The sequence below is a fragment of the Meles meles genome, chromosome 14 (genome assembly GCF_922984935.1).
Source record: "Meles meles chromosome 14, mMelMel3.1 paternal haplotype, whole genome shotgun sequence".
Taxonomy (NCBI): Eukaryota; Metazoa; Chordata; class Mammalia; order Carnivora; family Mustelidae; genus Meles; species Meles meles.
The window spans coordinates 30240064-30266472 of record NC_060079.1 but is presented as its reverse complement, the minus strand read 5'-3'; the positions used below and the strand labels follow the sequence as shown (position 1 = coordinate 30266472).

The following is a 26409-nucleotide window of genomic DNA, read 5'->3' as shown; positions in this document are numbered from 1 at the left end:
ACTTGATCCCAGGACATCAGGATCATGACCTGAGTGGAAAGTGGACACTTAAATGACTGAGCCACCCACGCACCCCTGCCTTGTCCTTTTTTGCCAGACACAAATAATTAACACTAGACACCAAATACCAATAAACTGTCAATGAAGCACACACAAATTTATTCTCTTTAAACTTAAGGAAACAGTAGTCCTACCTATAATTTTCTAAATTATAGTAAGCTTTAAAAGCAGTGAGGACACATTTCCATGACTTGAAGCACTCAGTGAGTTTTTCAAAGAACATTAGAACCATTACAACACAGTTGTTCTCTTCTCATTCCAAAAAAATATAGTTCACGTTGCTCCATGGCCCACCGGTCAGATGCCTCGATGTTCTCTGCTGGCACACACCTTGGGCAGGGTTAAGTCTGGGCCTGACAGGCGGGGCAGTCCCAGAAACTGATCCTGAGAAAGTGACCTTTGATTCACCCTCACCGTAAGCTCAGAGGAATGTGCTGGGTGGTTACCCTTTACTTGCACCTGGTAAGGAGGAAAGCCTGAGGCTGGAGTCTTCAGCACAGTAGGGATGGCCAAAAAGCTACAAAGATGACCACAGGAATGGCAAAAGGAGATTCTAGAATGAACTGAAGGGAGCCTAAGCCCAGTCAGTTGCTGCCTCTGGCAGACAAGTCTTCAGTGGGATTTGATAGCCAGGGAAGCTTACTCTCTATGGGGGAAAGTGCCACAGAACCTTCCATTCCATGCAGCTGTCCTCACGTGGTCAAACTCATGCCTTCTCCACTTACGTTACACAGCACTACATAGCCACGGTCACCCTACTGACACCCATATCCTCCCTAATAGAAATACCTTATCCTGCTTAAGGTATTAGTAATAATAAGAGCATGATTTTCAGCAAACTTCAGAAAGGTCTTAAAACTGTGTTCACATGCTCTGAAAAGATGCTTTCCTAATCTATGCAAGGATTAAAGATTTATACCAGAGGAGAGAGACACACACACAGAGAGAGAGAGAGAGGAGTGCTTTCTCTAGGGAATCAGCTTTAGTTTCTCACCCAAAGTCCCCACTACCTCCCACACCCACAGCAGGGCCGCTGCCCTCAGAGCCCTGCCCTGCCCTCTCCGCACAGCCTTCCTTCCAAGCAAACATGGAAGCCCGCCTCCTCCAGAAACCTGAGGAGATAGACTCTTTATGGCAGCTTGCTCCCTCCAACTCAAGGGTGGTATGTCCAGGGATTTGATGGGAGACGTGAAACCATTAGTTTAACTTTTAAGAGTTATGTTTACTTTTAGCCATGTGAAACTGATGTTTCTGTGGATTTAAAAAATGGTCAAATATTGGAAGTTTCACATAGTTCAACCTCACACGTGTCAAAAAAAAAAACGTATCAGAAGAAAGCTGTATGATTTTGCTGATATTACTGCTTAGGAAGAAGACTAAAATAAATACTTTAGCGAGTCATGTATAAATAAGTAAAAAAATGTTCTGATGGTACAAACATGGCAAAACGTGTTAAACTGATATTCACCTTCGAAGGGCAAACATCTGCATTTTGACAACCAGTGTTTCATATGCCTCTTTGGCCATTTCACATGCCCCATTTTGGTGGTTATTTTCTCTGTGTGTCTATGTGTTTGTGTTTTCTCTTCAACTGGTTTCCCAGACACTCAAAGGCAGGGAGTAATCTGAATGGTCAACGTCTCAGCATAGTACATTGAACATCACAGACGGACTTATCCTATGGACCAGCCGGTCTCTTACAATGGTATCACCAGGAAACACCATTTGTTTAAAGGTTTGTTTGTTTGATTTCTTTGAAGTAGGCTCTATGCCCAACGCGGGGCTTGAACTCATGACTCTGAGCTCAAGCATGGCATGCTCCACTGTCAGAGCAAGCCAGGCACCCTGTTTTCCTTCTTGTTTTTCTAAAGCTGGAAAGCGATTGGCCATGTTATTATGGCCAGGAAGCCTTAGGCCTGCAGCAACTTAAACTGAGGACTTCTAACAATGTGGCACGTTAGAAACTGCCAAAAAGTATTAAGAGGCAGTGTGGTCTACTGGACAGAACACGGGCTGACCATCTGAACTCGCTCCATTTAGCAGCCGAATATGCATAGTTTCCTCTGCTTCCCCATCCCAACAGACAGTGCCACAAAAAGGTAGGAGACGAGAGACTATAGGAAGCCAGCTCCTCCTATGACATGTTCCTGGCCCCATCCTCTCTGTTCAGCTACTGACCACTGCAGCCAGCATTAAGTTCAGTTGAATACTGTCCTTTAAAAAAATGATGCCCAGGGAGGAGTCAAGATGGCAGGGAAGTAGGAGGAGGCACCATTTCAACCTGTACCCCAAAGTGAGCTGATTACCTACCAAAGAACTCCGACCACCCATGAAATCAGCCTGAGATCAGAATTATACACGTCTGGATCTCTACTGGAGCAGAAGACGCCAGTGGCAGGTAAAGCAGACTGGGAGCATCGGACTGATATCGGAAGATAAACAAAAGGGGGAGGGAGCCACCAGAGGTGACCGATTGGAAAGTAACACCCCAACACGAGAGTGCTCTGCGTCTGGGGACCAGCATTAACTTGGAGTCTGGTTGAAAGCACTCAAAAAACAAACAGCAAAGGATCGCGGTGGGGGGGGTGGGTAATAGTGGGAACCTGGGCGGTTAGGGTCAGGGTCTAAGTCCCCGGACCCAGGACAGCCTCCCCAGGCGCAGAGCCAGAGAGAGTGCGGCGGAGAAATCAGGTCTCCGTCCCTGAGCCGCGAGTGCACCTGAACGCCAGCGCGCCTGAGAACGAGTGGGGTCTGGCTCCGGTGAGGGGCTGGGAGCCTGGCCTGACGGCAATCCTGAGACGTGCGCGTCCCACACCCTCCCTTGGGATAGGTGCTCATTAGGCGCTAGCCTGGAGCTCTGGCAGCCGGAAAAAACAGACATTCCCAGCCCGGGACAGCGGGAAAATCTCAGCGCGCGATCTCTGCTCGGAACCTCTCTGGCTGTCTGGAGCTGCCTAGACAGCCACCGCTGCCCTGGTTTTGGGCACAACGAGGAGCTCCTGCATCCCCAGGGACAGTGACTCAGAACCAACTCTGCCAGTAGCTTCTGCAAAACAGTCTGAGGCATCTTTTTGAGAGGGAGGTTGGGGTGCTGTTTGCTCTCCTCTAAACCTCCAAAAACCATCAAAAGCTGTCAAGGCGAGAGAAAGCAGATGAAAGAACATAAAAACCCCCAGAGAACAATAGGCTGAAAAAAAAAAAAAAAAACAGTTTCCTGAAAAAAAAAAAGAGCTCACCCCCTTGAGGGGAGTGGGAGGACCTAACTCAGGGAACATCATTGTCTGAAAACCACGTGGCAGGCCCCTCCCCCAGAAAACCAACCAGGAAGGAAGAAAAAAAAAAAAAAAAAGACTACAAGAGAACAACCACCACTACTTCATAAATACAACTTTTATTTTGAACTCTTTGCCAATATTCTGGTTCTTTTTTTTTTTTATACATACACATAATTTTTAACCTATTTACCATCACACTGAGATGTCCAGTACATCAAATTCTTTAATAACCTTCTAACCTGAACCTTTTGATACATACACCCGTGTTTTTCATTTGTTTTTCTATTTTTTTAATTCTTTTTTAATTTTAACTTAGTTTAGTCTAGTTTATTCTTTTTTTAATTTTTATTTTCTACTACACATATAGAGTTAAACTTCAAGGTAATCCCCTTTCCCCAATCAATGCTACCCCTATAGGCAAACCAGTTTCTAATCCCCCTGTAACTTAGGAAAGTTGAGTCCCTTAACAAAAACATCAAGATACCTTCAGGAAGAATTAAAATAACCTTCCTCACCCACACTGAGAATCTATAACCATTCTCCCAATTTTTCCTTCTGTCAGTGTTTCTGTGAATTTGTGTCTGTCCTGAAAATATATAAATCTTATACTTGGGGTTCTTTCTGAGGAGGTTTTTCCCTTTTTTTTTGCTTATATATACATATTTTTTTCTCTTGTCATATACTTTTATCACTCTTTTTGTCTGTCTGTTTTTGTTTGTATACTCCATAAATCTTACCTTGTGGCCCATTTGGGCTGAGCCTTCTCTTGTATCTTCCCTTTTTTTCCTCTCTCTCTCTCTCTCTTTTTTTTTTCCTTTTTTCTTTCCCCCTTTTTTTTCTTTCTTCTTCTCTATTTCTTTTTCTTTTCTTTTTTCTCTCATTTGGGTGGGGAATCCTGATTGCACAGAAGCGTTCCAGGGTGCACATTGACTGCACCACAATCGATAAGTCCAGCTGCATCTGTTTAGTCATCTCTTACCAAAATGACTAGGAAGAGGAATACCCAACAGAAGAAAAATACAGAGGATGGGCCTTCTGCAACAGAACTAATGGCTATCGACATAGACAATATGTCAGAAAAGGAATTCAGACTAACAATTATCCAGGCAATAGCTAGGTTGGAGAAAGCCATGGATGACCAAACAGAATTGATTAGGGCAGAACTGAAAGCCACCAGGGATGATGTTCACAATGTTAGGGCAGAACTGAAAGCCACCAGGGATGATGTTCAAAATGCTCTCAATGAGTTCCAATCCAATCTAAACTCTCTAAAAGCTAGGGTAACTGAGACAGAAGATAGAATTAGTGATCTGGAGGACAAACAGATAGAGAGAAAGGATCAGGAGGAAGCCTGGAACAAACAGCTCAGAAGCCACGAAAACAGAATCAGGGAAATAAACGATGCCATGAAACGTTCCAACGTCAGAATTATTGGAATCCCTGAAGGGGAAGAAAAAGAAAGAAGTCTAGAAGATATAGTGGAAGAAGTTGTCTATGAAAATTTTCCCAATCTCACGAATGGAAACAACGTTCATGTACTAGAGGCAGAAAGATTTCCTCCCAAGATTTTAGATTCTCGAAAGTCCTCACGGCACCTTATAGTTAGAATGGGGAATTATGTTTCAAGAGAGACCCTCTTAAAAGCAGCTAGGACAAAGAAGCTTCTTACATACAGAGGAAAGCCCATTAGAATAACGTCAGACCTTTCCACAGAGACCTGGAAAGCCAGGAAGGGCTGGCAAAATATATTCAGAGTACTAAATGAGAAGAACATGCAACCAAGAATACTCTATCCAGCAAGACTGACATTTAAAATGGATGGAGAGATAAAGAGTTTCCAAGACCAGCAAGGCTTAAAAGACTATGCAACCACCAAGCCGACACTGCAGGAAATATTAAGGGGGGTCCTATAAAAGAGAAAAAATCCTAAGAATATCATTGAACAGAAATATAGAAACAATCTATAGACAGAAAGACTTCAAAGGCAACACGATGTCAATAAAAACCTATCTCTCAATAATCACTCTCAATGTGAATGGCCCAAATGCGCCCATAAAACGACACAGGGTTGCAGATTGGATAAAACGACAGGACCCATCCATATGTTGTCTACAAGAGACCCATTTTGAACCTAAGGATACACCCAGACTGAAAGTGAAGGGATGGAGAAGCATCTTTCATGCCAATGGGCCTCAAAAGAAGGCCGGAGTAGTGATTCTCATATCAGATAAATTAGATTTTAAACTAAGGACTGTAGTCAGAGATACAGAAGGACACTACATAATTCTTAAAGGTACTATCCGCCAAGACGATCTAACAATTGTGAATATCTATGCCCCCAATATGGGAGCACCCAATTATGTAAGAAAACTATTAATCAAGATAAAGAACCATATTGATATGAATACAATAATAGTAGGAGATCTTAATACGCCTCTCTCAGAAATAGACAGATCATCGAAGCAGAAAATTAATAAAGAAATAAGAGCATTGAATGAAACATTGGACCAGATGGACCTCATAGACATATACAGAACATTCCACCCTAAAACAACAGAATACTCATTCTTCTCAAGTGCACATGGAACCTTCTCCAGAATAGACCACATACTGGGTCACAAAGCAGGACTCAACCGATACCAAAAGACTGACATTATTCCCTGCATATTCTCCAATCACAATGCTTTGAAACTGGAGCTCAATCACAAGGAAAAGTTCAGAAGGAACTCAAACACCTGGAAGCTAAAGACCACCTTGCTTAAGAATGCTTGGATCAACCAGGAGATCAAAGATGAACTTAAACAATTCATGGAAACCAATGAGAATGAAGACACCTCGGTCCAAAATCTATGGGATACAGCAAAGGCGGTTCTAAGGGGGAAATACATAGCCATCCAAGCCTCCCTCAAAAACATTGAAAAATCCAGAATACACCAGCTGTCTCTACACCTTAAAGAACTGGAGAATCAACAACAAATCAAACCAACTCCACATGCAAGAAGGGAAATAATCAAGATTAGAGCAGAGATCAATGAGGTAGAAACGAGAGATACAGTAGAACGTATCAATGAAACTAGAAGCTGGTTTTTTGAGAGAATCAATAAGATCGATAAACCATTGGCCACACTAATCCAAAAGAAAAGAGAGAAAGCCCAAATTAATAAAATTATGAATGAAAAGGGAGAGATCACAACTAACACCAAGGAAATAGAAACAATCATCAGAAATTATTACCAACAGTTATATGCCAATAAGCTAAGCAACCTAGATGAAATGGATGCATTCCTGGAAAGCTACAAACTCCCAAAATTGAACCAGGAAGAAATTGACAACCTGAATAGACCGATATCTAGTAATGAGATTGAAGCAGTGATCAAAAACCTCCCAAAAAACAAGAGCCCAGGACCTGACGGATTCCCTGGGGAATTCTACCAAACTTTCAAAGAAGAAATAACACCAATTCTCCTGAAGCTGTTCCAAAAAATTGAAGCAGAAGGAAAACTTCCAGACTCTTTTTATGAAGCCAGCATTACCCTGATCCCCAAACCAGGCAAAGACCCTACCAAAAAGGAGAATTTCAGACCAATATCACTGATGAATATGGATGCAAAGATTCTCAACAAGATCCTAGCAAACAGGATCCAGCAGCACATTAAAAAGATTATCCACCATGACCAGGTAGGATTCATCCCTGGGTTGCAAGGATGGTTCAACATTAGCAAATCAATCAGTGTGATAGAACACATCAATAAGAGAAGAGAGAAGAACCACATGGTCCTCTCAATTGATGCAGAAAAAGCATTTGACAAAATCCAGCATCCGTTCCTGATGAAAACGCTTCAAAGTATAGGGATAGAGGGAACATTCCTGAACTTCATAAAATCTATCTATGAAAGACCCACAGCAAATATCATCCTCAATGGGAAAAAGCTTGCAGCCTTCCCGTTGAGATCAGGAACACGACAAGGATGCCCACTCTCACCACTCTTGTTCAACATAGTATTAGAAGTTCTAGCAACGGCAATCAGACAACAAAGAGAAATAAAAGGTATCCAAATTGGCAAGGAAGAAGTCAAACTCTCTCTCTTCGCAGATGACATGATTCTTTATATGGAAAACCCCAAAGACTCCACCCCCAAACTACTAGAACTCATACAGCAATTCAGTAACGTGGCAGGATACAAAGTCAATGTACAGAAATCAGTGGCTTTCTTATACACTAACAATGAAAATACAGAAAGGGAAATTAGAGAATCGATTCCATTTACTATAGCACCAAGAACCATAAGATACCTGGGCATAAACCTAACCAAAGAAGTAAAGGACCTGTACTCAAGGAACTACAGAACACTCATGAAAGAAATTGAAGAAGACACAAAAAGATGGAAGACCGTTCCATGCTCTTGGATTGGAAGAATAAACATTGTTAAAATGTCTATACTGCCTAGAGCAATCTATACTTTTAATGCCATTCCGATCAAGATTCCACCGATATTTTTCAAAGAGCTGGAGCAAATAATCCTAAAATTTGTATGGAGCCAGAAGAGACCCCGAATTGCTAAGGAAATGTTGAAAAACAAAAACAAAACTGGCGGCATCACGTTACCCGATTTCAAGCTTTACTACAAAGCTGTGATCACCAAGACAGCGTGGTACTGGCATAAAAACAGACACATAGACCAGTGGAACAGAGTAGAGAGCCCAGATATGGACCCTCAACTCTATGGTCAAATAATCTTCGACAAAACAGGAAAAAATATTCAATGGAAAAAAGACAGTCTCTTCAATAAATGGTGCTGGGAAAACTGGACAGCGATATGTAGAAGAATGAAACTCGACCATTCTCTTACACCGTACACAAAGATAAACTCGAAATGGATAAAAGACCTCAACGTGAGACAGGAATCTATCAGAATCCTAGAGGAGAACATAGGCAGTAAACTCTTCGATATCAGCCACAGCAACTTCTTTCAAGATATGTCTCCAAAGGCCAAGGAAACAAAAGCAAAAATGAGCTTTTGGGACTTCATCAAGATCAAAAGCTTCTGCACAGCAAAGGAAACAGTCAACAAAACAAAGAGGCAACCCACGGAATGGGAGAAGATATTTGTAAATGACAGTACAGACAAAAGGTTGATATCCAGGATCTACAAAGAACTTCTCAAACTCAACACACACAAAACAGATAATCATATCAAAAAATGGGCAGAAGATATGAACAGACACTTCTCCAACGAAGACATACAAATGGCTATCAGACACATGAAAAAATGTTCATCATCACTAGCCATCAGGGAGATTCAAATTAAAACAACATTGAGATACCACCTCACACCAGTTAGAATGGCCAAAATTAGCAAGACAGGAAACAACGTGTGCTGGAGAGGATGTGCAGAAAGGGGAACCCTCTTACACTGTTGGTGGGAATGCAAGTTAGTGCAGCCACTTTGGAGAACAGTGTGGAGATTCCTGAAGAAATTAAAAATAGAGCTTCCCTATGACCCTGCAATTGCACTGCTCGGTATTTACCCCAAAGATACAGATGTAGTGAAAAGAAGGGCCATCTGTACCCCAATGTTTATTGCAGCAATGGCTACGGTCGCCAAACTGTGGAAAGAACCAAGATGCCCTTCAACGGATGAATGGATAAGGAAGATGTGGTCCATATACACAATGGAGTATTATGCCTCCATCAGAAAGGACGAGTACCCAACTTTTGTAGCAACATGGACGGGACTGGAAGAAATTATGCTGAGCGAAATAAGTCAAGCAGAGAGAGTCAAGTATCATATGGTCTCACTTATTTGTGGAGCATAACAAATAACATGGAGGACATGGGGAGATGGAGAGGAGAGGGAGTTGAGGGAAACTGGAAGGGGAGATGAACCATAAGAGACTATGGACTCTGAAAAACAACCAGAGGGTTATGAAGGGGCGGCAGGGGGGGGGGGGTGGGAGGTTGAGGAACCAGGTGGTGGGTAATAGGGAGGGCAGGTACTGCATGGAGCACTGGGTGTGATGCCAAAACAATGAACACTGTTATGCTGTAAATAAGCAAATAAAAATAAATAAATAAATTTAAAAAAAAAAGAATGTACTAAGAGATCCTAAAAAAAAAAAAAAAAAAAAAAAAATGATGCCCAGGTCTTTTGAAATGTGTGGGGATAATTACGGCTCCCATGTTTCAAAACATTAACTAATGTCACTCATACAACCTATCTACTTCACTTTTCATTTAAAAACACAAAATATTACACACAGTTGGTATTCTGAAAGGTCTTGTAACATGTTTCTTTTAGATACAGCAATTAAGAAAAAAATTATGCCTACTAACTGGTCTTGCTCCGAATTGTAGAATGCTAGGTCTTCATAATACCTAGGAGGTCGGTCACAAAGATGTTACGATCAATAATATTTTTTATAAATTATTATTGAAATGTGTGGTGAGGAGAGAAGAAAGATTGCTTTCATCTGGGGTGTCAGGGAAGTAGCACAGAGAAGAAAACTATGGGCTGAGTCTTGAGGGATTAAAAAAAATACCTCAATGGGGAGAGAAAGGGAAAATGGTAGCCCAGGAAGGGAATGAAAAACCCCAGTGTGGGAAATCCAGAGTGGCGGAGACCACTGAAAGGACAGGGTTGTGTCTCTCTTCACTATGTTACAGTTAAGTGGAGTTATTCGATTATATTGGTCTCTGTATCTACAGAATGACAATGGTAGTTTACATTCCCTAAAATGTTGCTTTGAGAAGGATGTGAAGGAATTTAAATTCATGCTTCCTAAATATAATGTTTTCCTCTATAAAGATGCTATCTTATCAACTAGAAAACTGAAGTAAAATTTTTATAAAAAGACAGACTGAAAGGATTAGGAAGGTCTTGAGAATATAAACATACATTTACTCACCAACTCATGAAATACTAAAACTAGGGTTTTACTGCTCAAAGCGTAAAAGGAAACATTTTAGTAGAAAGAAATTAAAGCACATTTTACAGCATAGAAAGTAATCTCAGAATTCACTAACCAAGAGACCAAAATATATACAAAATATATATTTTAAAAGAGTTTTATATAAAGTCATGGAAAATAGATTCATAATGATTTAGTTAAACCAGGTCAGGAATGGCAGGAGTCTGTTCACAACCTTCGAGGAACCCCAATGTGAGCTTTCTATAGCCTTAATATTGACCAGTTGCAAGGAAGAAAAAAAAAAAAGTCAATAACAACATAAAGATTACTGGACTCTTTGAAGAAAGTTACTGTACCAGCCTGATGTTCATAATAGTGAGGACAGAGAACGTTAATTCTAATCGGGTACCCGCCATTGACTTGTGAAAAACATTTTAAAAGTTCAGTGAAAAGGTAAGTATGCTATGAACACAGACATATCAACTCTAATAGAAAAGAGATTCTGAAATATAAAATTTTGATCATATAAAACTCTATAGTCATAATCTTAGAGAAAGAAAAGGGGATGCCGTTACAGAAATCGCTGTCTTTACAAGAACTGCTGTGGTGAATTCTGGTTCTACAAAAATGAGAAGTAAATGGCAACAATGACACAGAAGTAAAGATAATCATGAAAGTGGGAAGAATTCTTAGAAGAATGCTAGAGAGGCCTATCCTCAAAAGGACTGGAACTGAACATTTTGAAAAAATACCAAAGGTAGGGGTACCTGGTTGGCTCAGTGGGTTAAGCCTCTGCCTTCAGCTCAGGGCATGATCTCAGGGTCCTGGGATCAAGCCCTGCATCAGGCTCTCTGCTCAGCAGGGAGCCTGCTTCCTCCTCTCTCTCTGCCTGCCTCTCTGCTTACTTGTGATCTCTGTCTGTCAAATAAATAAATAAAATCTTAAAAAAAAAAAAAAAAAACCAAAGGTGGTACATGGGATATATTTAAACATACCTGAAGAGAAGGAACAAGGACAAATAGAAATACTTCGGGGCAAGGCCATTAACAATGCGCAAAAAACATGAAAAAATTGCTCAATTCCTATTTTGTGGATCTCCCTCTGCAAGCACACAATGCAGTAATTGGAAATGGTATAATAAACCCCCAGGGGCATGGAATTTCAGCCCAGGTGGTAGTAGGAATAGAGAGAGGGAAGACAGAGTATCTTCAGATACTCTCAGAATAAGAAACAAATGTGCCGCTGAATATAGGCGCCAATGAGATAGGATATTAGGTTAAATACTACCCACTTCTCTTCCCTGCAAATCTGAGTTTGTAGCAAGTTTATTAAGATTAGCTCATTTGACCTTGAGAACTTAGTGCCACACTGAAACTGCTCACAACAACTACAGAATTCCAAAGAATGGTGTCGGTTTTGGAATAACAATTTACTAGCTTGGTGACTCAGGGAAAAAAGAGAAAGGGTGAAGCTAATCTTCACATATTAAAAGGAAAGCAAATATAGAAGATAGATCAGATTAGTTAAGTGATACATCAAAGAATGGAATGAGGACCAATGGGATATGGCAAACCCATTTCAGGTTCATTCATTCTTTTCCCCTTTGGCTCAGTGAATATTTAGTTAACTCCTGTTGCATAGCATTGGTTTAAGTCCTACAACCAACAAAAAACTCACTCCAAAGAAGACTGGCCCAGATATATAGGGCAATACACAGGTATAAATGAATGGATAGATAGCCAAACACGTACTTTAATTAAAACATGGGTTTATATCAAGGACAGAGAGGAAGAATCAATCAATGCTCCCAGTGAAGTGATCTTAGATTTTCTTCATGGATGGTTGAAGGTTAAAACTGGAAGGGCATTAACAAGAAATGAAAAGTGTTTCAATGATCAACAACACTATGAACAAAGACACTCGGGTGAAGAGTACATGGCATGTACAGAAATGAGTGTTTTTGTCTGGCTGTAGCTTAAGGGGCAAATGGTGGGGAATGATACTGAAAATACAGGCAGGGGAATGCTAGGGAGTTTGATTTCCATAGGCAATGGGGCCCTAATGGAGTATTTTAAATTGGGAGTGACAGGATCAAATTTGTAATTTAAAACAATTCTTCAAGTGATATAGAGGGGAAGTTCACAGGGAGGAAAGCTTGAAGAGGTGAACCTATTCTGATAATAATTACTAGGGTCCAGGCAAGATATGGCAGTAGCAGAGGAGAGAGACAGTGGGAGTAGATTAGAGATATTTCTGCAGACAGAAAGATAGGACTTGGTGAGCAATTGGAATATGGAGGTAATGATGCAAGAAGTTAATATTCAAATATGATTCTCCTGTTTATGGCTCAGGCGACTTGGTGGATAAAAATAGGGGATTTCCAAGGCATAAGAACAGTTAAAATGTGAGTTTAGTGTGGAAGGAGGAAAATGTGAGTTTTTTTTTTTTGAAGATTTTATTCATCTATTTGACAGTGAGAGAGACAACTAGAGACAGAACACAAGCACAGGGAGCGGGAGAGGGAGAAGCAGGCTTCCGCCTAGCAGGGAGCCCAATGTGGGGCTCAATCCCAGGACCCTGGGATCATGACTGGAGCAGAAGGCAGACAACTGAGCCAGTCAGGAGCCCCAATGTGAGCTTTCTATAGAGCAATCAATTGCCCTCATTAATGGACTTACATAATATATGCAAGCATGTTGTCCCCCAGGCAGATATCTGATTCTACTGACAGCTACAGAGCTAGCCTCTGTGCTCGGAATACAGTGATTCTTGGCCTTTGATGGACACTGGAATCCCCTGAGGAGGTTTTTGTAACTATATCTGGTCTCCACACTCTGATTTCTAAACCCTCAGTGGATCTGAGGTGAGGTTCCAAGCATTTTTTGAAACCACTCCAAAGGAGATTCTCATGTACATCAAAATTTGACAGCCACTGGGGATATAGTCAACAAATAACTGATCCATTAATTAAAAGAGGAAGGGAAGGAGAGAAGGCTTCCTGAGGTTTTCAAAGGAGAAGCTAGTTGCCTCTGCTCAAAGGTATGGAGTTGGTTGGAAAGTAAGCAACATGACCTTTCATATTTTCCAATCTAAAGGTTTCATGAATGTGATGTTATGGTGTCCCTAGCTTTGACTCTTGAAGACAGAGCACTGGTTGAGTGGTCAATAAATCTTTTTGACGTCTTTCTCTTGCATTATTAACGGCCATCCTGCCTAATAGCAACACATTATTTAACTTTGTAATTTTATTTACTTGCCCCAATGCCTGTCTCTTCTAGAATGGAGTTCCACAAGGTAGGCATGCTAGGTTTTTTTGCTCGCTATTGTGTGTCCAGCATTTACCCAGCAAAACACAGATATTCAGTGAATAAATGAGAAATGAGCCAGATTTTTCTTGTGAAAATTTTTAGGCTATACTATATCACTTTCGATAAGCCTACGGACCTGTTCGTGAGTGTATTATAGATCCAGAAAACAGCTTCAGAAATAATAAAAACACATAAAGCAACAGACAAGACATTTTAATATATTTTTTACCTCAAGGAAACACTTTGCCTCCAAAACTTTAAGGTTATATACACAGCTCCTTATAGAAAATAACTGAAAAATATGGAATAAATATCTAAAAGAATGAAACAGGCCCAGGTGTTTAATCTGAGAAATATTTAAACCATGGTCCTATTCCTTATCTAGATCTAGGAAGTCTTAACCTCAAAGTCTGATTGACCTGGGGCTTTCATATCCATTATGTGTTAGTAATCAGGTCTGACAATTAGGTATAAAACAAATACACGAATGAAAGGGTGGGAAGGACGCAAAGCTCAAAGTTCATCTTAGAGCAAAGAGGTAGAAACAGGTGGCTGATGTGAAGACCCCAAAATGTTACAAATCCCTATATTAATTGTGATCGATATGCTTCTATATGTTGAACAGTTAAACATCGGCTTATAGTACTTACTACAGTATTCAACCAACTCCTGACATTTTTTGACATTTTACTGCCCTGGGACTGAATGGGAGTTGTTTGTTTCCTCCCTCCCTCCCTCCCTCCCTCTCTTCCTTCCTTCCTCCCTCCCTCCCTCCCTCTCTCATTTCCCTCCCTCCCTTCTTTCCTTCCTTCCTTTTTGGACAAAAATGATCAAAATCGGAATTCTCCTTTATCTACGATTTGCCAAGCATCTACAGCCTTCACATATGTTAGCTCCTCTAACTGCCACAGCAGCTCGACAGATCAGGAAACTAGAGATCGGAGTGTCCTGATGTATGCCTGAAACTGGAATACCATAAAAAGTGTCCATTATTTAAAAAAAAAAAAAAAATCACTGAAGCATCATTTTGATCCAGGGGAAAATGTATATTCTATGTATAAAAGCACAGTTTTATTCAAATACTAAATATAAACCTCAGTTACGAGAACCATAAAGCACTGTGTTCTAATGATAGAATTTGGCTTCCTAAGAAGAAAATAGTATTGTTTCAACTAGTGGTACCAAAAGGATGTTAAAATCAGTGGTAGGATATACTGACCTCATATGCCTTTTGACCTGGGACACTGAGAAGGATATATCACCTCTGTGATATTCTTGCTAAAACTGTATAACCTCAATTTAATCAGAAGAGAGCATCAGACAAACCCATATCAAAGACATCCTGCAAATAACTAACCAGTACTCTTAAGAAAAAATGTCATGGGTATGGAAGAAAAAGAAATAATGCAGGACTGTTCTATTCATTTTTGGTGTATTTGCATCGTCAGTTTGAAGACCAGTGCCAATACACAGTATTGGAAGTATAAATGTAGGGTTAATTATGTATTGCATCCAGGATATTAGCTAAACTTTATGATGCAAACTTGTTTTAATATTATTTGCAATCTTCCCTAAACAGTTACAATCGAAAGAGGATTCTCTGTTAACTAGAAACTCCAGTTAACGGATTGAAAATGACTTTACACTAAGCTAAATATAGATGTCATTTCTTACAAAGGTTGTATGTCTTCCCAAATCAGTATCTGAGCTCAGAAGATTAGAATCAGGATGACTAGTTCCATTGTCCTAACCAGAGAGCAGACCTACAAGAGAAGTAGAACAAAAAAGGTGGGGGGCGGGGGGGGGGGGGCAGGGATTGAAGCCAGGAGGAAGGAAACACTATTCCCTTAAAACACATTAATTAGCCTGTGAATACTACTAGATGCTCCAGGCTAGAAGTGAGCAGCTTGCTTCTAAACAGATTTTAATTTTTAATCCAGTGGAATAGGTCAGAAGCAGCTCTCCCACCTGGAGGCCCTGGTCCAGAACCTACCTGCCCCCAGGCACGACTGCGGGTCTGCTGGTAACAGTCACCTTTGGGTAAACGCAATCTCCAGGCAGCTGCATGGCTCTGGGAGCTCTGATCCCAAGGAGCAGTAATAAAAGCTGGACGAGATCTCACAGTAGGGTGGGGGGTTTTGTCTTTGGTATTTTTGCAGAAAAGAGAAAGGACTTCATCAATTAAAAAAAAAATTTTTTTTTTTTTAAATAGGAGCGGAGATACCTATGTTTGAAATAAAATTCTAATAAAGATCAGCTTTACTACTTAATTAAATTTGGGTAGAGGAATATGTGTTAGTGCAAACGTGATATTCATGAGACAAACTGTCTGACATGGGGAAGATCTCCCAGGGAATCAAACGTCTAAATGCAGGGGGCCCTGAACAGAGCGGTCCCCAGCATGTCTAGACACGGAGCTAAAACAAGTAGTGATGAACGGAGTCTGACTGATTCCCAAGCTCCTCACAGACCTCAGATTAGCTGGGTATTAGTGCAGCAGGTCTCAGCTGTCCATGGAAAGGAGAACACATTTTAAAAGCTGCATTTGAATTTTAAAGGTATTCAACATCTCTGCATTGTTTACTGAAAAAGGTCAACATGCCTGTGTCTTATTTATGCAAGGCATAATCTGAAATCACTAGGTTTGCCACATGGCATTTGCTAAGAATGTGTTAAATGCATAGTTCCAGAATCAGAGTATTATTTTTCAACTCAGTGAATGCATTATTAAAGGACTACTGCTGTGTCCTTATGGGCAGACAGGAGAGGAAGCAGGGACACTAAGTCACTCACTATAAATTCACAGCCACAACACCAAACCCACAGGACTCCACCCCTCTTCAATTCCCTTTTGGCCAATCTAGAAAAAAAAGAAAAATGGAAACATTTAAATAAAACACATCTAAAACTTCAGAGCCAAGAGCAGGGTCTTTGGTTCTTTGGATAACAAGCACTTCATGGAGATTTGTGCCTGGTGTCCTTTCCCATATTTTGGATCTGTGTGAACATTCACAAGAGTCCTCAATTTTTCCTGCAGATCAGAAGTATAATACACTGACTCCTTCCAATAAGATGTGTGTTAAAATCATGAAATGCCCACACAAGTAATTTTTTATTAACTGAACCTGAAATAATACATAATACATACCAATTTTATGACAGTGAGAAGAGTTCTGCACTGTAGTAAGCTGAGAGTATCTGTTGTATAAATTAAATCTTCTTAGGAGTAAATCCAGTGTTTTAAATAGGCTATGGAAAAGCATGATATTAATGCCAGGCAAGTTTCGACTGGAACACAGGCAAGCCTTTATCATTCTAAGAGAAATACTTCTCTGTAATAGAGAAATTCCCTGATAAATTCAGAAATTATCTTTTTTACATATTTTTCAGTTGGAAAAATGTTCTCTTTAAACTGTTCTCTTTAAACTATGCATTTTTTATACATTATTGGATGCACAGCTATTAGATTTACATACAACTGTTCCAGGAGACATCTTCTATACAAAACGAAGTGAATCGGTGACAAAAATTCCTACCCTATTCTGATGTGGGAAGCAAATAAATGACCAGTATCCCCCAAAGCATGGTACGATATGCCTAGTTTTATGTAACACTTTTCTTTTAAAAATAAGAATATGTAAAAAAACAAAAAACAAAACTTAAGTCTTTGGAAACTTTCTTCAGGAAATTTCAGAAGACTATGGTTTTTAAATTACACTTTAATTGGCTGTATTTTCCTCAACCTCAGAATTCTTATATTAAAAGAGCTGATGCTGACATAAATTGGTCCAACCCTTCCATAGGGACAGTGCACATCACTCACTCTGCTCTGCGTGGGTAAAAGGAGATGAATCAGGCACAGTCCACGGGTCCTGCCTTCCAAGAGCCCACTGCTGGGCTGGCAGGACGGACAGCTAGATACCTGGGGGTACCAGACTGGGACTCTGTTCCAGCAGTATGAAGAACATGCTCTGGCAGCTCAGAATAAAGAGCGAGGATTCAGGAAGGGGACATGGGTAAGGAGGGCAGATGCTCAGCAGAGCAGATGACTTCTGAGCTGGATCTTAGAGCATGAGTAAGATTCGACCAGGCAGATGAGAGCATTCTAAGCTGGAAAAAGACAAATCAGCCCATGCATGCCAAATTTAAAAATCAGACTTTTAAGAGTGTTTGATTTCAGGGGATGCCTGGGTGGCTCAGTTGGTTAAGTGTCTGCCTTCCACTCAGGTCATGATCCTGGGTTCCTGGGATGGAGCCCCTCAGTGGGGCTCCCTGCTCAGTGGGGAGCCTCCTTCTCTCTCTCCCTCTGTCCCCAGCACATGCACGCATACTCTCTCTCAGTTAAATAAATAAAACCTTCTTTTTAAAAAAAGTGTTTTGCTTTGGGGTGCCTGGGTGGCTCAGTGGGTTAAAACCTCTGCCTCCGGCTCAGGTCATGATCTCCGGGTTCTGGGATCGAACCCTGCATCAGGCTTTCTGCTCAGGAGGGAGCCTGCTTCACCCTCCCTCTCTGCCTGCCTCTCTGCCTACTTGTGCTCTCTCTGTCAAATAAATAAATAAAATCTTAAAAAAATAAAAAAGTGTTTTGCTTCAAAAAGATTTAAGTTTGCAAAGCCTAACATGAGATAAGATCATGAAGTGTGGATGGTTACGTTCTCACCAGCCTGCCCTTCTCCCAAGCACCCTAGATGCTTAGGAAGTAGGTATAATTAGAAAGAGCAGAGGACTGAGAGCCCCTTGCTAGAAGCAGAGAAAGTGAGAATCCTTCCGGAACTGAAGTAAGACTGGGAACCAGCACTACATGCCTGTGAGGACAGGTGTTCCTGCTGAAATGAGAAAAAGCATATCACAGTGATCACGCATTCTCGGTCTGCTTAAAATGCAAGTTACTCTCTTTAAGAAAGAGGGCCTGCCAAGAAAAAAGCCTGCAAAGTGCCATTAGCTACAGGGTCTGTAAGAATTCTGCTCTGTGCTAGCGCCTACTGGTCACAAGTTGAGGTGAAATCAAGAATTTCCTTTCAGTGACTGAGTCACTTTGGTGCTTGAGCGCAGGTCAAGATAGGCCTGGTGTTTTGTGCTCTGCCCATCTCCTGCCACAGAGGGAAAAGAGAGGGGAAAAGCAAGGTCAGTAGGCCTGGAGAAGGAAAGGAGTTATGGGAAGTCCCTGTCCTCAGCTGGGCTCTAGGCAACGGCTCTAAGCTCTGAGGATTCTAGCACTCAAGGGAGGATGGCTGGTTAGTGGCTGAGAGATGACGAGGAGGACAGAACTTGGATGTACTTTCATAGTGCCTAGAAGCTAGCCAAATCAGAGTTTAAAAACCTAAGGGACATTTAGGAAGCCAGAACCTAAATATAATAGGTAATATTTTGCTTATTCCTCTTTTATAAAATGAAGTTCATCCATTCATATTGGTATTATTTTCGAAGGGGTATTATGTGTGAGTGTCTAAGTGTGCACCGGTGTGTGTGTGTGAGAGAGAGAGTTTAAAAAAATAAACTGAGCGTCTGGAGTGTGTGCATTGTATATTTTTCTTTGGGCCATCTATAGAGGTAGAGCCAAGTTTCCGGAAGAATATATTTAGGATGCTTGAGTGTCCTATTGTAATTCCCTTTTTATATGGGGAATTATAAGATTATAATTCCCCATATAAAAGGAGGCAGTTTCTGAGAGCTGTGTGATTGGCCCCTGAGCCCGTGGGGCCCTGCATGCCTCCTCCTGGGGAGTGTAGGCTGTGAGGCATGGGGCAGGGCTGCTCTAGGCTCTCAAGGCTTGGATTCTGACTCCCAGTTTTGGGAGGTGTCTGCTGCTGGCCCACTGCATGAACTTGGGCTGGTCACAGTTTTCTCAGGTAAAAACGCAAAGCCAGGGCTTGGATTTTAGGGATTTTTCATGGCTGTTTCCTCCTGCAGTGTTCTCTGACTCGGTAGCACAGCGTGATGTTCTAAAAAGAGGTTTTCATCTTTTCTGGGTTTTACTTACTCACATTTGAGAGTCGCCGTAATAATAACAATGCCCCATCTAGTGTCCAAATGGGGAATACTGGTCCAGGAGTACATGGTGAGGAATGGCTCTCGGCCTTCCGTGGCATCAGGGCACAGAACAGCAGCTGGCAGAAAGGCTGCCCGGGGGGTCTTTATATCTCACTGACCCAACTTGGTGGCAAAGGACATTTTTGAAAAAGCTGGGTTTTGCAACTTCTAAGGATGATGTACAACGCCAGCACAGTAAGACTTTTATTAAGGTTGCCCAGAATGATCTTTCCTAATATTTTTACTGGCAGCGATGGCCATAAACACAGATGAGCCTCAGGGGGCTGGAGATCAGAAGGCAGCAGCTTGCTGATGGACGGAAGGAAGGGATTCTGGGCGTGCCCCAAGCAATCCAGCCACGTTCTGGCATCTCACGTAGATTTTCACAGACAAAATCTGGAAGTCTGGCAGGGTTTCAATTCCCTCACCTTTCCATTTTTGTTTCTTTCCTTCCAAATGCTCTCACAAGGAAAACGAGTCTGATCATTAGCAGCTAAGCACAGGCTCTTAGAACGTCCCATGTTCCTTACCACTCTCTGTCCCCCTTCCGACTGAATGCTACCCCACAGCGAAGAAAGCATGGGAGGGAAGGAACACGAATTCTGGGACAATGCATGTATCAGTTAGGCAAACAGGCCTCCTCCTCCTGTGTTTGACTCTCTTGTGCTTCTTTTTCTTCACTAAGTGCGGGGGCAATTTAATTTTTATATTGCCTTATAAAACTCGCTGCACTGTGGGACCTGCCTCCCTCTGGGAAGCCAGGTCGGTTCTGTGGAACATTTGGGCAGTGTCTCCTGCATGCCAGACACTGTCTTAATGATGTCTGGGCTAAGAGAACATAACGAGCCCAAACTCAGAAATTCTCCATCGGGCTGCCCATCCTGCCCACAGCCCTGTGACCTAGATTACTGGAAGCACGTTTCACTTCTTGTTACCAAGTTCTTAGCAGCAGAGATTTTTCTCCTTGTTTATTACACTTAAGCCTGAATCTCTTGATGGTTGAACTGACCCCAGCAGCTGCATATCTTTTGGAATTCTGCAATGCTGACGCGGGGCTGATGGCCAGAAAAACTCACCTGCCTGTTGACCTGCTTTGATCTCTTCTTACTAAACTGGTTGCTTCTCTGTCACCTCCCTCATTAGTCTGCCTTCTGTCCTTACCTTCCAGTCGGTCACTTGGAATTCTATGATTTACTAGCCCCTTGCAACTTCTGCTCATCCCTGAACTTTGGTTTGCCAGCCAGTTTAATCTGCCTCCACTGACATCCATATTCCAAAAATCACTTGATTCTGGGGTGTCCCAAATTTTCCTGACCCCCCTCATCACACACTCCATATACCTGCTCCATGGTCTTCATGCCCATCCTGAGAGCAGCACGCCCTGTGACTGAGTTCAGAGTGACGATCTCTGCTCAGTCCCACTAATCTAAATACAGGTCTAGTGAGGTGTGGTATTCCTGACTACAACTATCACTTGGTAACCAGCAGCTCAGGAGGTTCAAACAGAAAACTGGCAAATGAAATTTGCCTTAGAGGCCCTATATAGCACAGTGATCTTTGACAGATACTGAAGATAGAAGACATCTGGAATATTTACTGAACATCTAGAATGGTACCTGGTACATGATAGGGATTCAAAAACATTTTTGCAAGTTATATGTGGATATCTTTTAAATAACAAATTATAAATGTTTGGAGTTAGAATTGGATATTGTCAACTCCTTTCGGTTAAAGAATCTATCTGGTTCATATCGATATCCCCAGGACCCAGCATAGTGCCTGCCATATAGTAGGGTTGATAGAAATTTGCTGAATTAAAATGACTTTGCAGAGAAAAGTATGTCAAAATCACTTCTGGAAGATGTCTAATTTCCCAGGAGGCTAGATGTGGTAGGACAGCTTAAGATGTCCAGACAAAACTATCAGATCAGTTGGACCCCTAAATATTCTGGAGACACTAGAGTCTGTGAATCTACCCCATGGGTATGAATCTCAACAAGAGAGGAATAGGAACTCTTCAGTGACCTAATGTACATTCCCCTCCTGCTGGGAGCCTCTGTGCCTTCAGGTTTAACCTGGGAGGTAAAACCCTTCTGGACAGCTGCTTACTCATAAGCAAAACTAGGAAGCTGAGCTTGGCCATGCCCCACTGACACCTGAAACACGGATGAACATGAAACAGCCAGCTATGGACCCTCTAATGGAGCCCAACATAGTTGCCACAACAGCTGGATGGCAAAGGGCCAAGAATGTAATGCTCTTAGTGAATGGTGTAAGGCTAAGTGGTTTAGGACACTTAATTTTTTGTTATAGTTGAAGCTATCCAGAAATGTAGGAAACACTACACTTAGGTCATTCAAGGGTGCAAGATTCTCAGAGTATATTAGAATGTGTTAGTGCTCATTTCACATAAACCATAAAGCATCCATTTTTAAAATACTCATAGCAATCAATGTTTTTAATTGAGCAGAAAAACATACAGAGCTATAGAAATGTTTAGTCTGAGTTGTGGTTCCTGACAGTCATCTTCGGAGATAAATTTCCACAATGGATGTTTCAATTAAGACAGTAATATTTATTGAAAGGTAAACCATAAAGGCATAGTCACTTGAAACATTATTGAACAGAAGTAATTTATACTGCAGCTGGAGCACTGCATTTTAGTCCTGCTTTGATTTTATCAGCATTTGTCAATTAATCAACGTGAACCTTGTAAAACATGTTCTCTTATTAGTGGAAACAAGCAATTGCTTGCAGACTTTGAAGGAAAGGTCACTTAATAATTTGCTAATTGTGCAAAGATAGATTTAAACTTAAAAAGAAAGGCAAACAAACTCCCGTTACTGCTGTGCATACATGCAACTTTAAGTTTAACCTTGCTCACTTAAATGTGGTCCATGATTCCATTTTTGTTTTCATTTTTAACTGAACAGCAGAGAAAGATTAAGACAGAAAAAAAAGGGGCGCCTGGGTGGCTCAGTGGGTTAAAGCCTCTGCCTTCGGCTCAGGTCATGATCCCAGGGTCCTGGGATCGAGCCCCACATCGAGCCCCACATCGGGCTCTCTGCTCTGCAGGGAGCCTGCTTCCTCCTCTCTCTCTGCCTGCCTCTCTGCCTAGTTGTGATTTCTCTCTGTCAAATAAATAAAATATTAAAAAAAAAGACAGAAAAAAAAGTAACCTCAGGTTTTAAAATTTATTTTAAGAAACTTTTTGTTGTCACCTTTACCATTTCAAAGGAGTTGCTGGCCTTGAGGTTATGGTTCTAAAAAATTAACTACATTTTCTTGGAGGAAAAAAAAGAGAGAGAGAGAGAAAAGACAAAGCAAAAGAAATAGAAAACAGCAGCACCAAAGAGCCATACAGTGGCAATGTTCTGTTTCCTTCTTTCTTTTCGGTTTTTTCATGTGCCTCAACTCATCCTTCATCCTGCGAGATGAGATGTCAGCTCCTGCTTCTGACTGCTGGTTCATTTTAAGTTCAGTAAGTGAGCGAGAAGCTGAGTCAAGTTCTCCCGGGGCAAACCCCCGCACCCGCGCACAGGCTGACTTGACTCCCTCCACCCCCCAGAAAGTGCTTCCAATTCCAGCACCGCTACTCTCTGCAGTCACCCACGGGATGCCACATTTAAAACGGGAACATACCTCGGGGAGCAATTTCTACACTGGCGTCTGCAGGACTGAATCGAGAAATCCTCACCATCTTGGAAGTGGCTGTGACACGGAGGACAAGATCACATGCCTCGAGGCATTTGTAAGACTAAGAATTCTGCACGGAGTTTACGGAGAGGAGACCGACATTTGTGGAACGAAGATGGGTGCTGCCAGACCCAGTCTGGGCAAACTGCTTTGCTGCACGGCTCCTTTTATAAGGGTTACGAGGCCCAGAGTTGCTCTCTGCCTGCTCAAACTGGCTTATCAATCCATTCCATTCCGTTCTCCGTTCTAAATAAGTCATTATTTCAGGCACATTTCCCTAAGCAGATGCAAACACTCTTTTCCTGTGTGAGATTCCCTTGGGCAAATTAGGCTTCTTGGAAAAGGGTCAAGGAGCAATCAAACAAAATACCTACTGCGAAATAAGCCTCTGTTTTTGGGGGATGCTGTCAGTCACATCGGCCAGGAATCTGATTTGAGACACTGCCTGGGCCGCAATCTTGAATGTGATAGAGCAGGTGATGGGGCGCAGACTCCTGATATCTGCAGCCCAAGTCTCTTTTTATGGTCATAACCGATAGGCTTATTTTTTCCCCAGCTTTATTGAGGTAGAACTGGCAGGAACAATTATATAAATTTAACGTGTACATACAGTGGTGATAGATACCACAACTTTATTGTGGTAATCATCTCACAAAATTACCTTTCTGGTGAGAAGGGTTTATGTCTCAAGGAAACAAAACTGATAGTCATAAGACAATGGAAAAAAATCTCCTTGTCTAATATTTCTAATTAAATGCTGCTAATCAAATTCTAATTTCTTAATTAAACTGTAATAAAAACTTTTATAAGGGAAAAGTTACTATAAAATTGCTATCTTGTGTTCTCATCATCTTATCTAAAAAATGTGGGATATTTCTGAAATAAACACTCATTCAAGTTTTTTTTTAGTCCGAGGGAGAAAAGTCCCTTCTATGTTATTTGACTATCTGCCTTAATTCACTTTGGGTTCAGGTTGCTCACTTGCATATACCAAGATTTTTTTCCAAACAGGAGAGACAAGAGGCACATGCAAAGGCGGCAGGCTGGCGGCTGGGTTACAGAAGGGCTGTTCCCCGACAGGAGTTATTTCAACATAAACACATATACCACATTACGAAGCCACAGGGAAAAATGAATGGATGTGGATGGCAGGTTTTCATTTGTTTCCCTGACATTCTGTAAATAAGTTTGTGTGTTTCAATTCAAACGGTTCCATTATCTCAGAGGTCTTAATCATTTGTGATAGCAGTTTCGGAAATGCTCAAAGCGGATGCTTAAGGAGCATTACTGGCATTTGGCATAGTCGTGCTACCTTAAGCAGATTTACAACTTTGTTCATGGTTATTCCTGATCATCTCTATTTAAAAGTAATTTCAGGCTCATGAGGTGGCTCAAGCATCTTCTGGTGTTTCTGTCTGTTGGTCAGCTCTCCCCCCACCATACTGGCTCTGCTGGGCACCCTCACACTCTTCCCATGAAACTACAGTGGGCAAGGTGAAGGGGGGGCAATGGTGGCCGGTGGCACTAAACTAGGAAACACATTTAAAGAGGGCAGCCTTGTTTGAAAACGCCCCTGGATTTTGGTTGTATCAGGTAAGGCCAGAATTTTAGGAGATGTTTACCCATTGCTCTATGCAGTTCCCAAGAGGAGGGGGCCATGCAGTGCCAAGAGGGTCTGGAGGCACCAGGGTCAGCTGGAATCAGAGGGAATAAGGGGGGAACTTGTGCAACAAACTTGTTTGTGGTTTCTGCAGGAAAGGCAAAGCAAGGCAAGATAAGAGGTTTAGGGTTGGCTAGTTGGTCAAATTTCAGTGGGTTCTGCCCTTTACGACTGGCTCCCAACTGTCCAGTATCTGGCCTTGAGGTAATTTGGGCGGGGGGGGGGGGGGCGGCGGCGGGGGATAATATTCTGGACTGCAAGAGCCTGAGAAAAGGAGGCAGGTTGGGGCAAAGTCTCAGGATGGCTTGATCTGCACATCCAAAGAGTGTTCCTAGGCCAATTGTTTCAGATCTCTAGGAATTAGCTAACCCTGCAAGGACAGAACCTTCCCCAGGATCTGCGAGGCCCTAGGATGTCCAAGTATCATGAAATACAGAAAATAAAAAACACAGTTAATGCAACCCTGTCAGAAACACTGCCTAAGAAGCATAAGAACAGAGTTTCTCAGACTCCATGGTGCAGAGAAATCACCAGGTATTTTGTTAAACTACATGCGGATTCATTCGATCAGGTGGGGTTTGAGACTCTGCATTTCCTATAAACTCCCTGGTGTCGCTGGAACCACCAGAGAGAACCTAGAGAGAAGAATATCCCTACAAGTCTGCTCTCTAGCTCACCTTCTGCAGAGAAAAGGGGAGGACTTCACATTTACTGAGCCCTGCTGTGAACCATCTCCCGCCGGGCACTGAATATTCAGACTTCATCCTGTCTCACTTTGACAACACCCTCTGCTCCTAGAAAAAATTATCCCCGTTTTAGAGGTAGGAGAACTGAGGCTCCGGGTGATTAAGTCATGTGGCTTGGGTCACTTAGTAAGAAGTTATAAATGTATCTGACCTAAAAACCTTTTTTTTTTTTTTTGCCCCATTACAACATCAGTACAGATGGCACCACTTTGATGGAAAATAAAAAGTCTGATCTGATAAAGTCTTCATAAAGTATAAAGTCCATGGGCTTGAATCATGGGGCATTTATAACTTGACTTCTGAAAAGAAGGGAAATTCTAAATGGTGTTCATTATCTCGGGACCAGAAGTAAATGGTGCTGACTAAATAACTTCTATTTTTTTATGGCCTTTCGAGAAACACTGCAAATGGGACTCCCTCTTAAACTAGTGTTTTTATTTTAAGAAGTGATACGTGTATGCGGTAAGATATATGCAACAGAAGTTACTCTTCCTCCCACGTGCCCTTAGTTCTACGGCTCACAGAGAACTGTCGGTAGGTTTGTGGCCTTCTAGAGACTCTGGATGAATAATATTCTATGCAAATAATGCACTTTTTCATACAAATTCATTCATACAGTCATTTTAAGGCACTGGGGGGGGCAGTAAATAAAACACACAGAAACCCTACTGTACCTTACATTCCAGTAAGGAATATATAGATCATAAACAAAATAAATACATGAT

The 26409-nt window shown here is 41.7% G+C and overlaps 1 protein-coding gene across 3 annotated transcripts in view; it reads right to left on the bottom strand.

Annotated features, from left to right (window-relative positions):
* ENOX1 (ecto-NOX disulfide-thiol exchanger 1) overlaps nt 1-26409 on the bottom strand; it is a 581569-nt gene that overhangs the window by 237386 nt on the left and 317774 nt on the right. The window contains exon 1 of one of the 3 annotated variants that reach the window (XM_046028125.1): nt 23225-23311. The exons of the other annotated variants lie outside the window; for them this stretch is intronic. Within the exon in view, the coding sequence (XP_045884081.1) occupies nt 23225-23282 (58 nt within the window). The 5' untranslated portion in view covers nt 23283-23311. Of the gene's footprint in view, nt 1-23224; nt 23312-26409 lie in introns of those variants that run through there. 3 annotated transcript variants of the gene reach the window in all.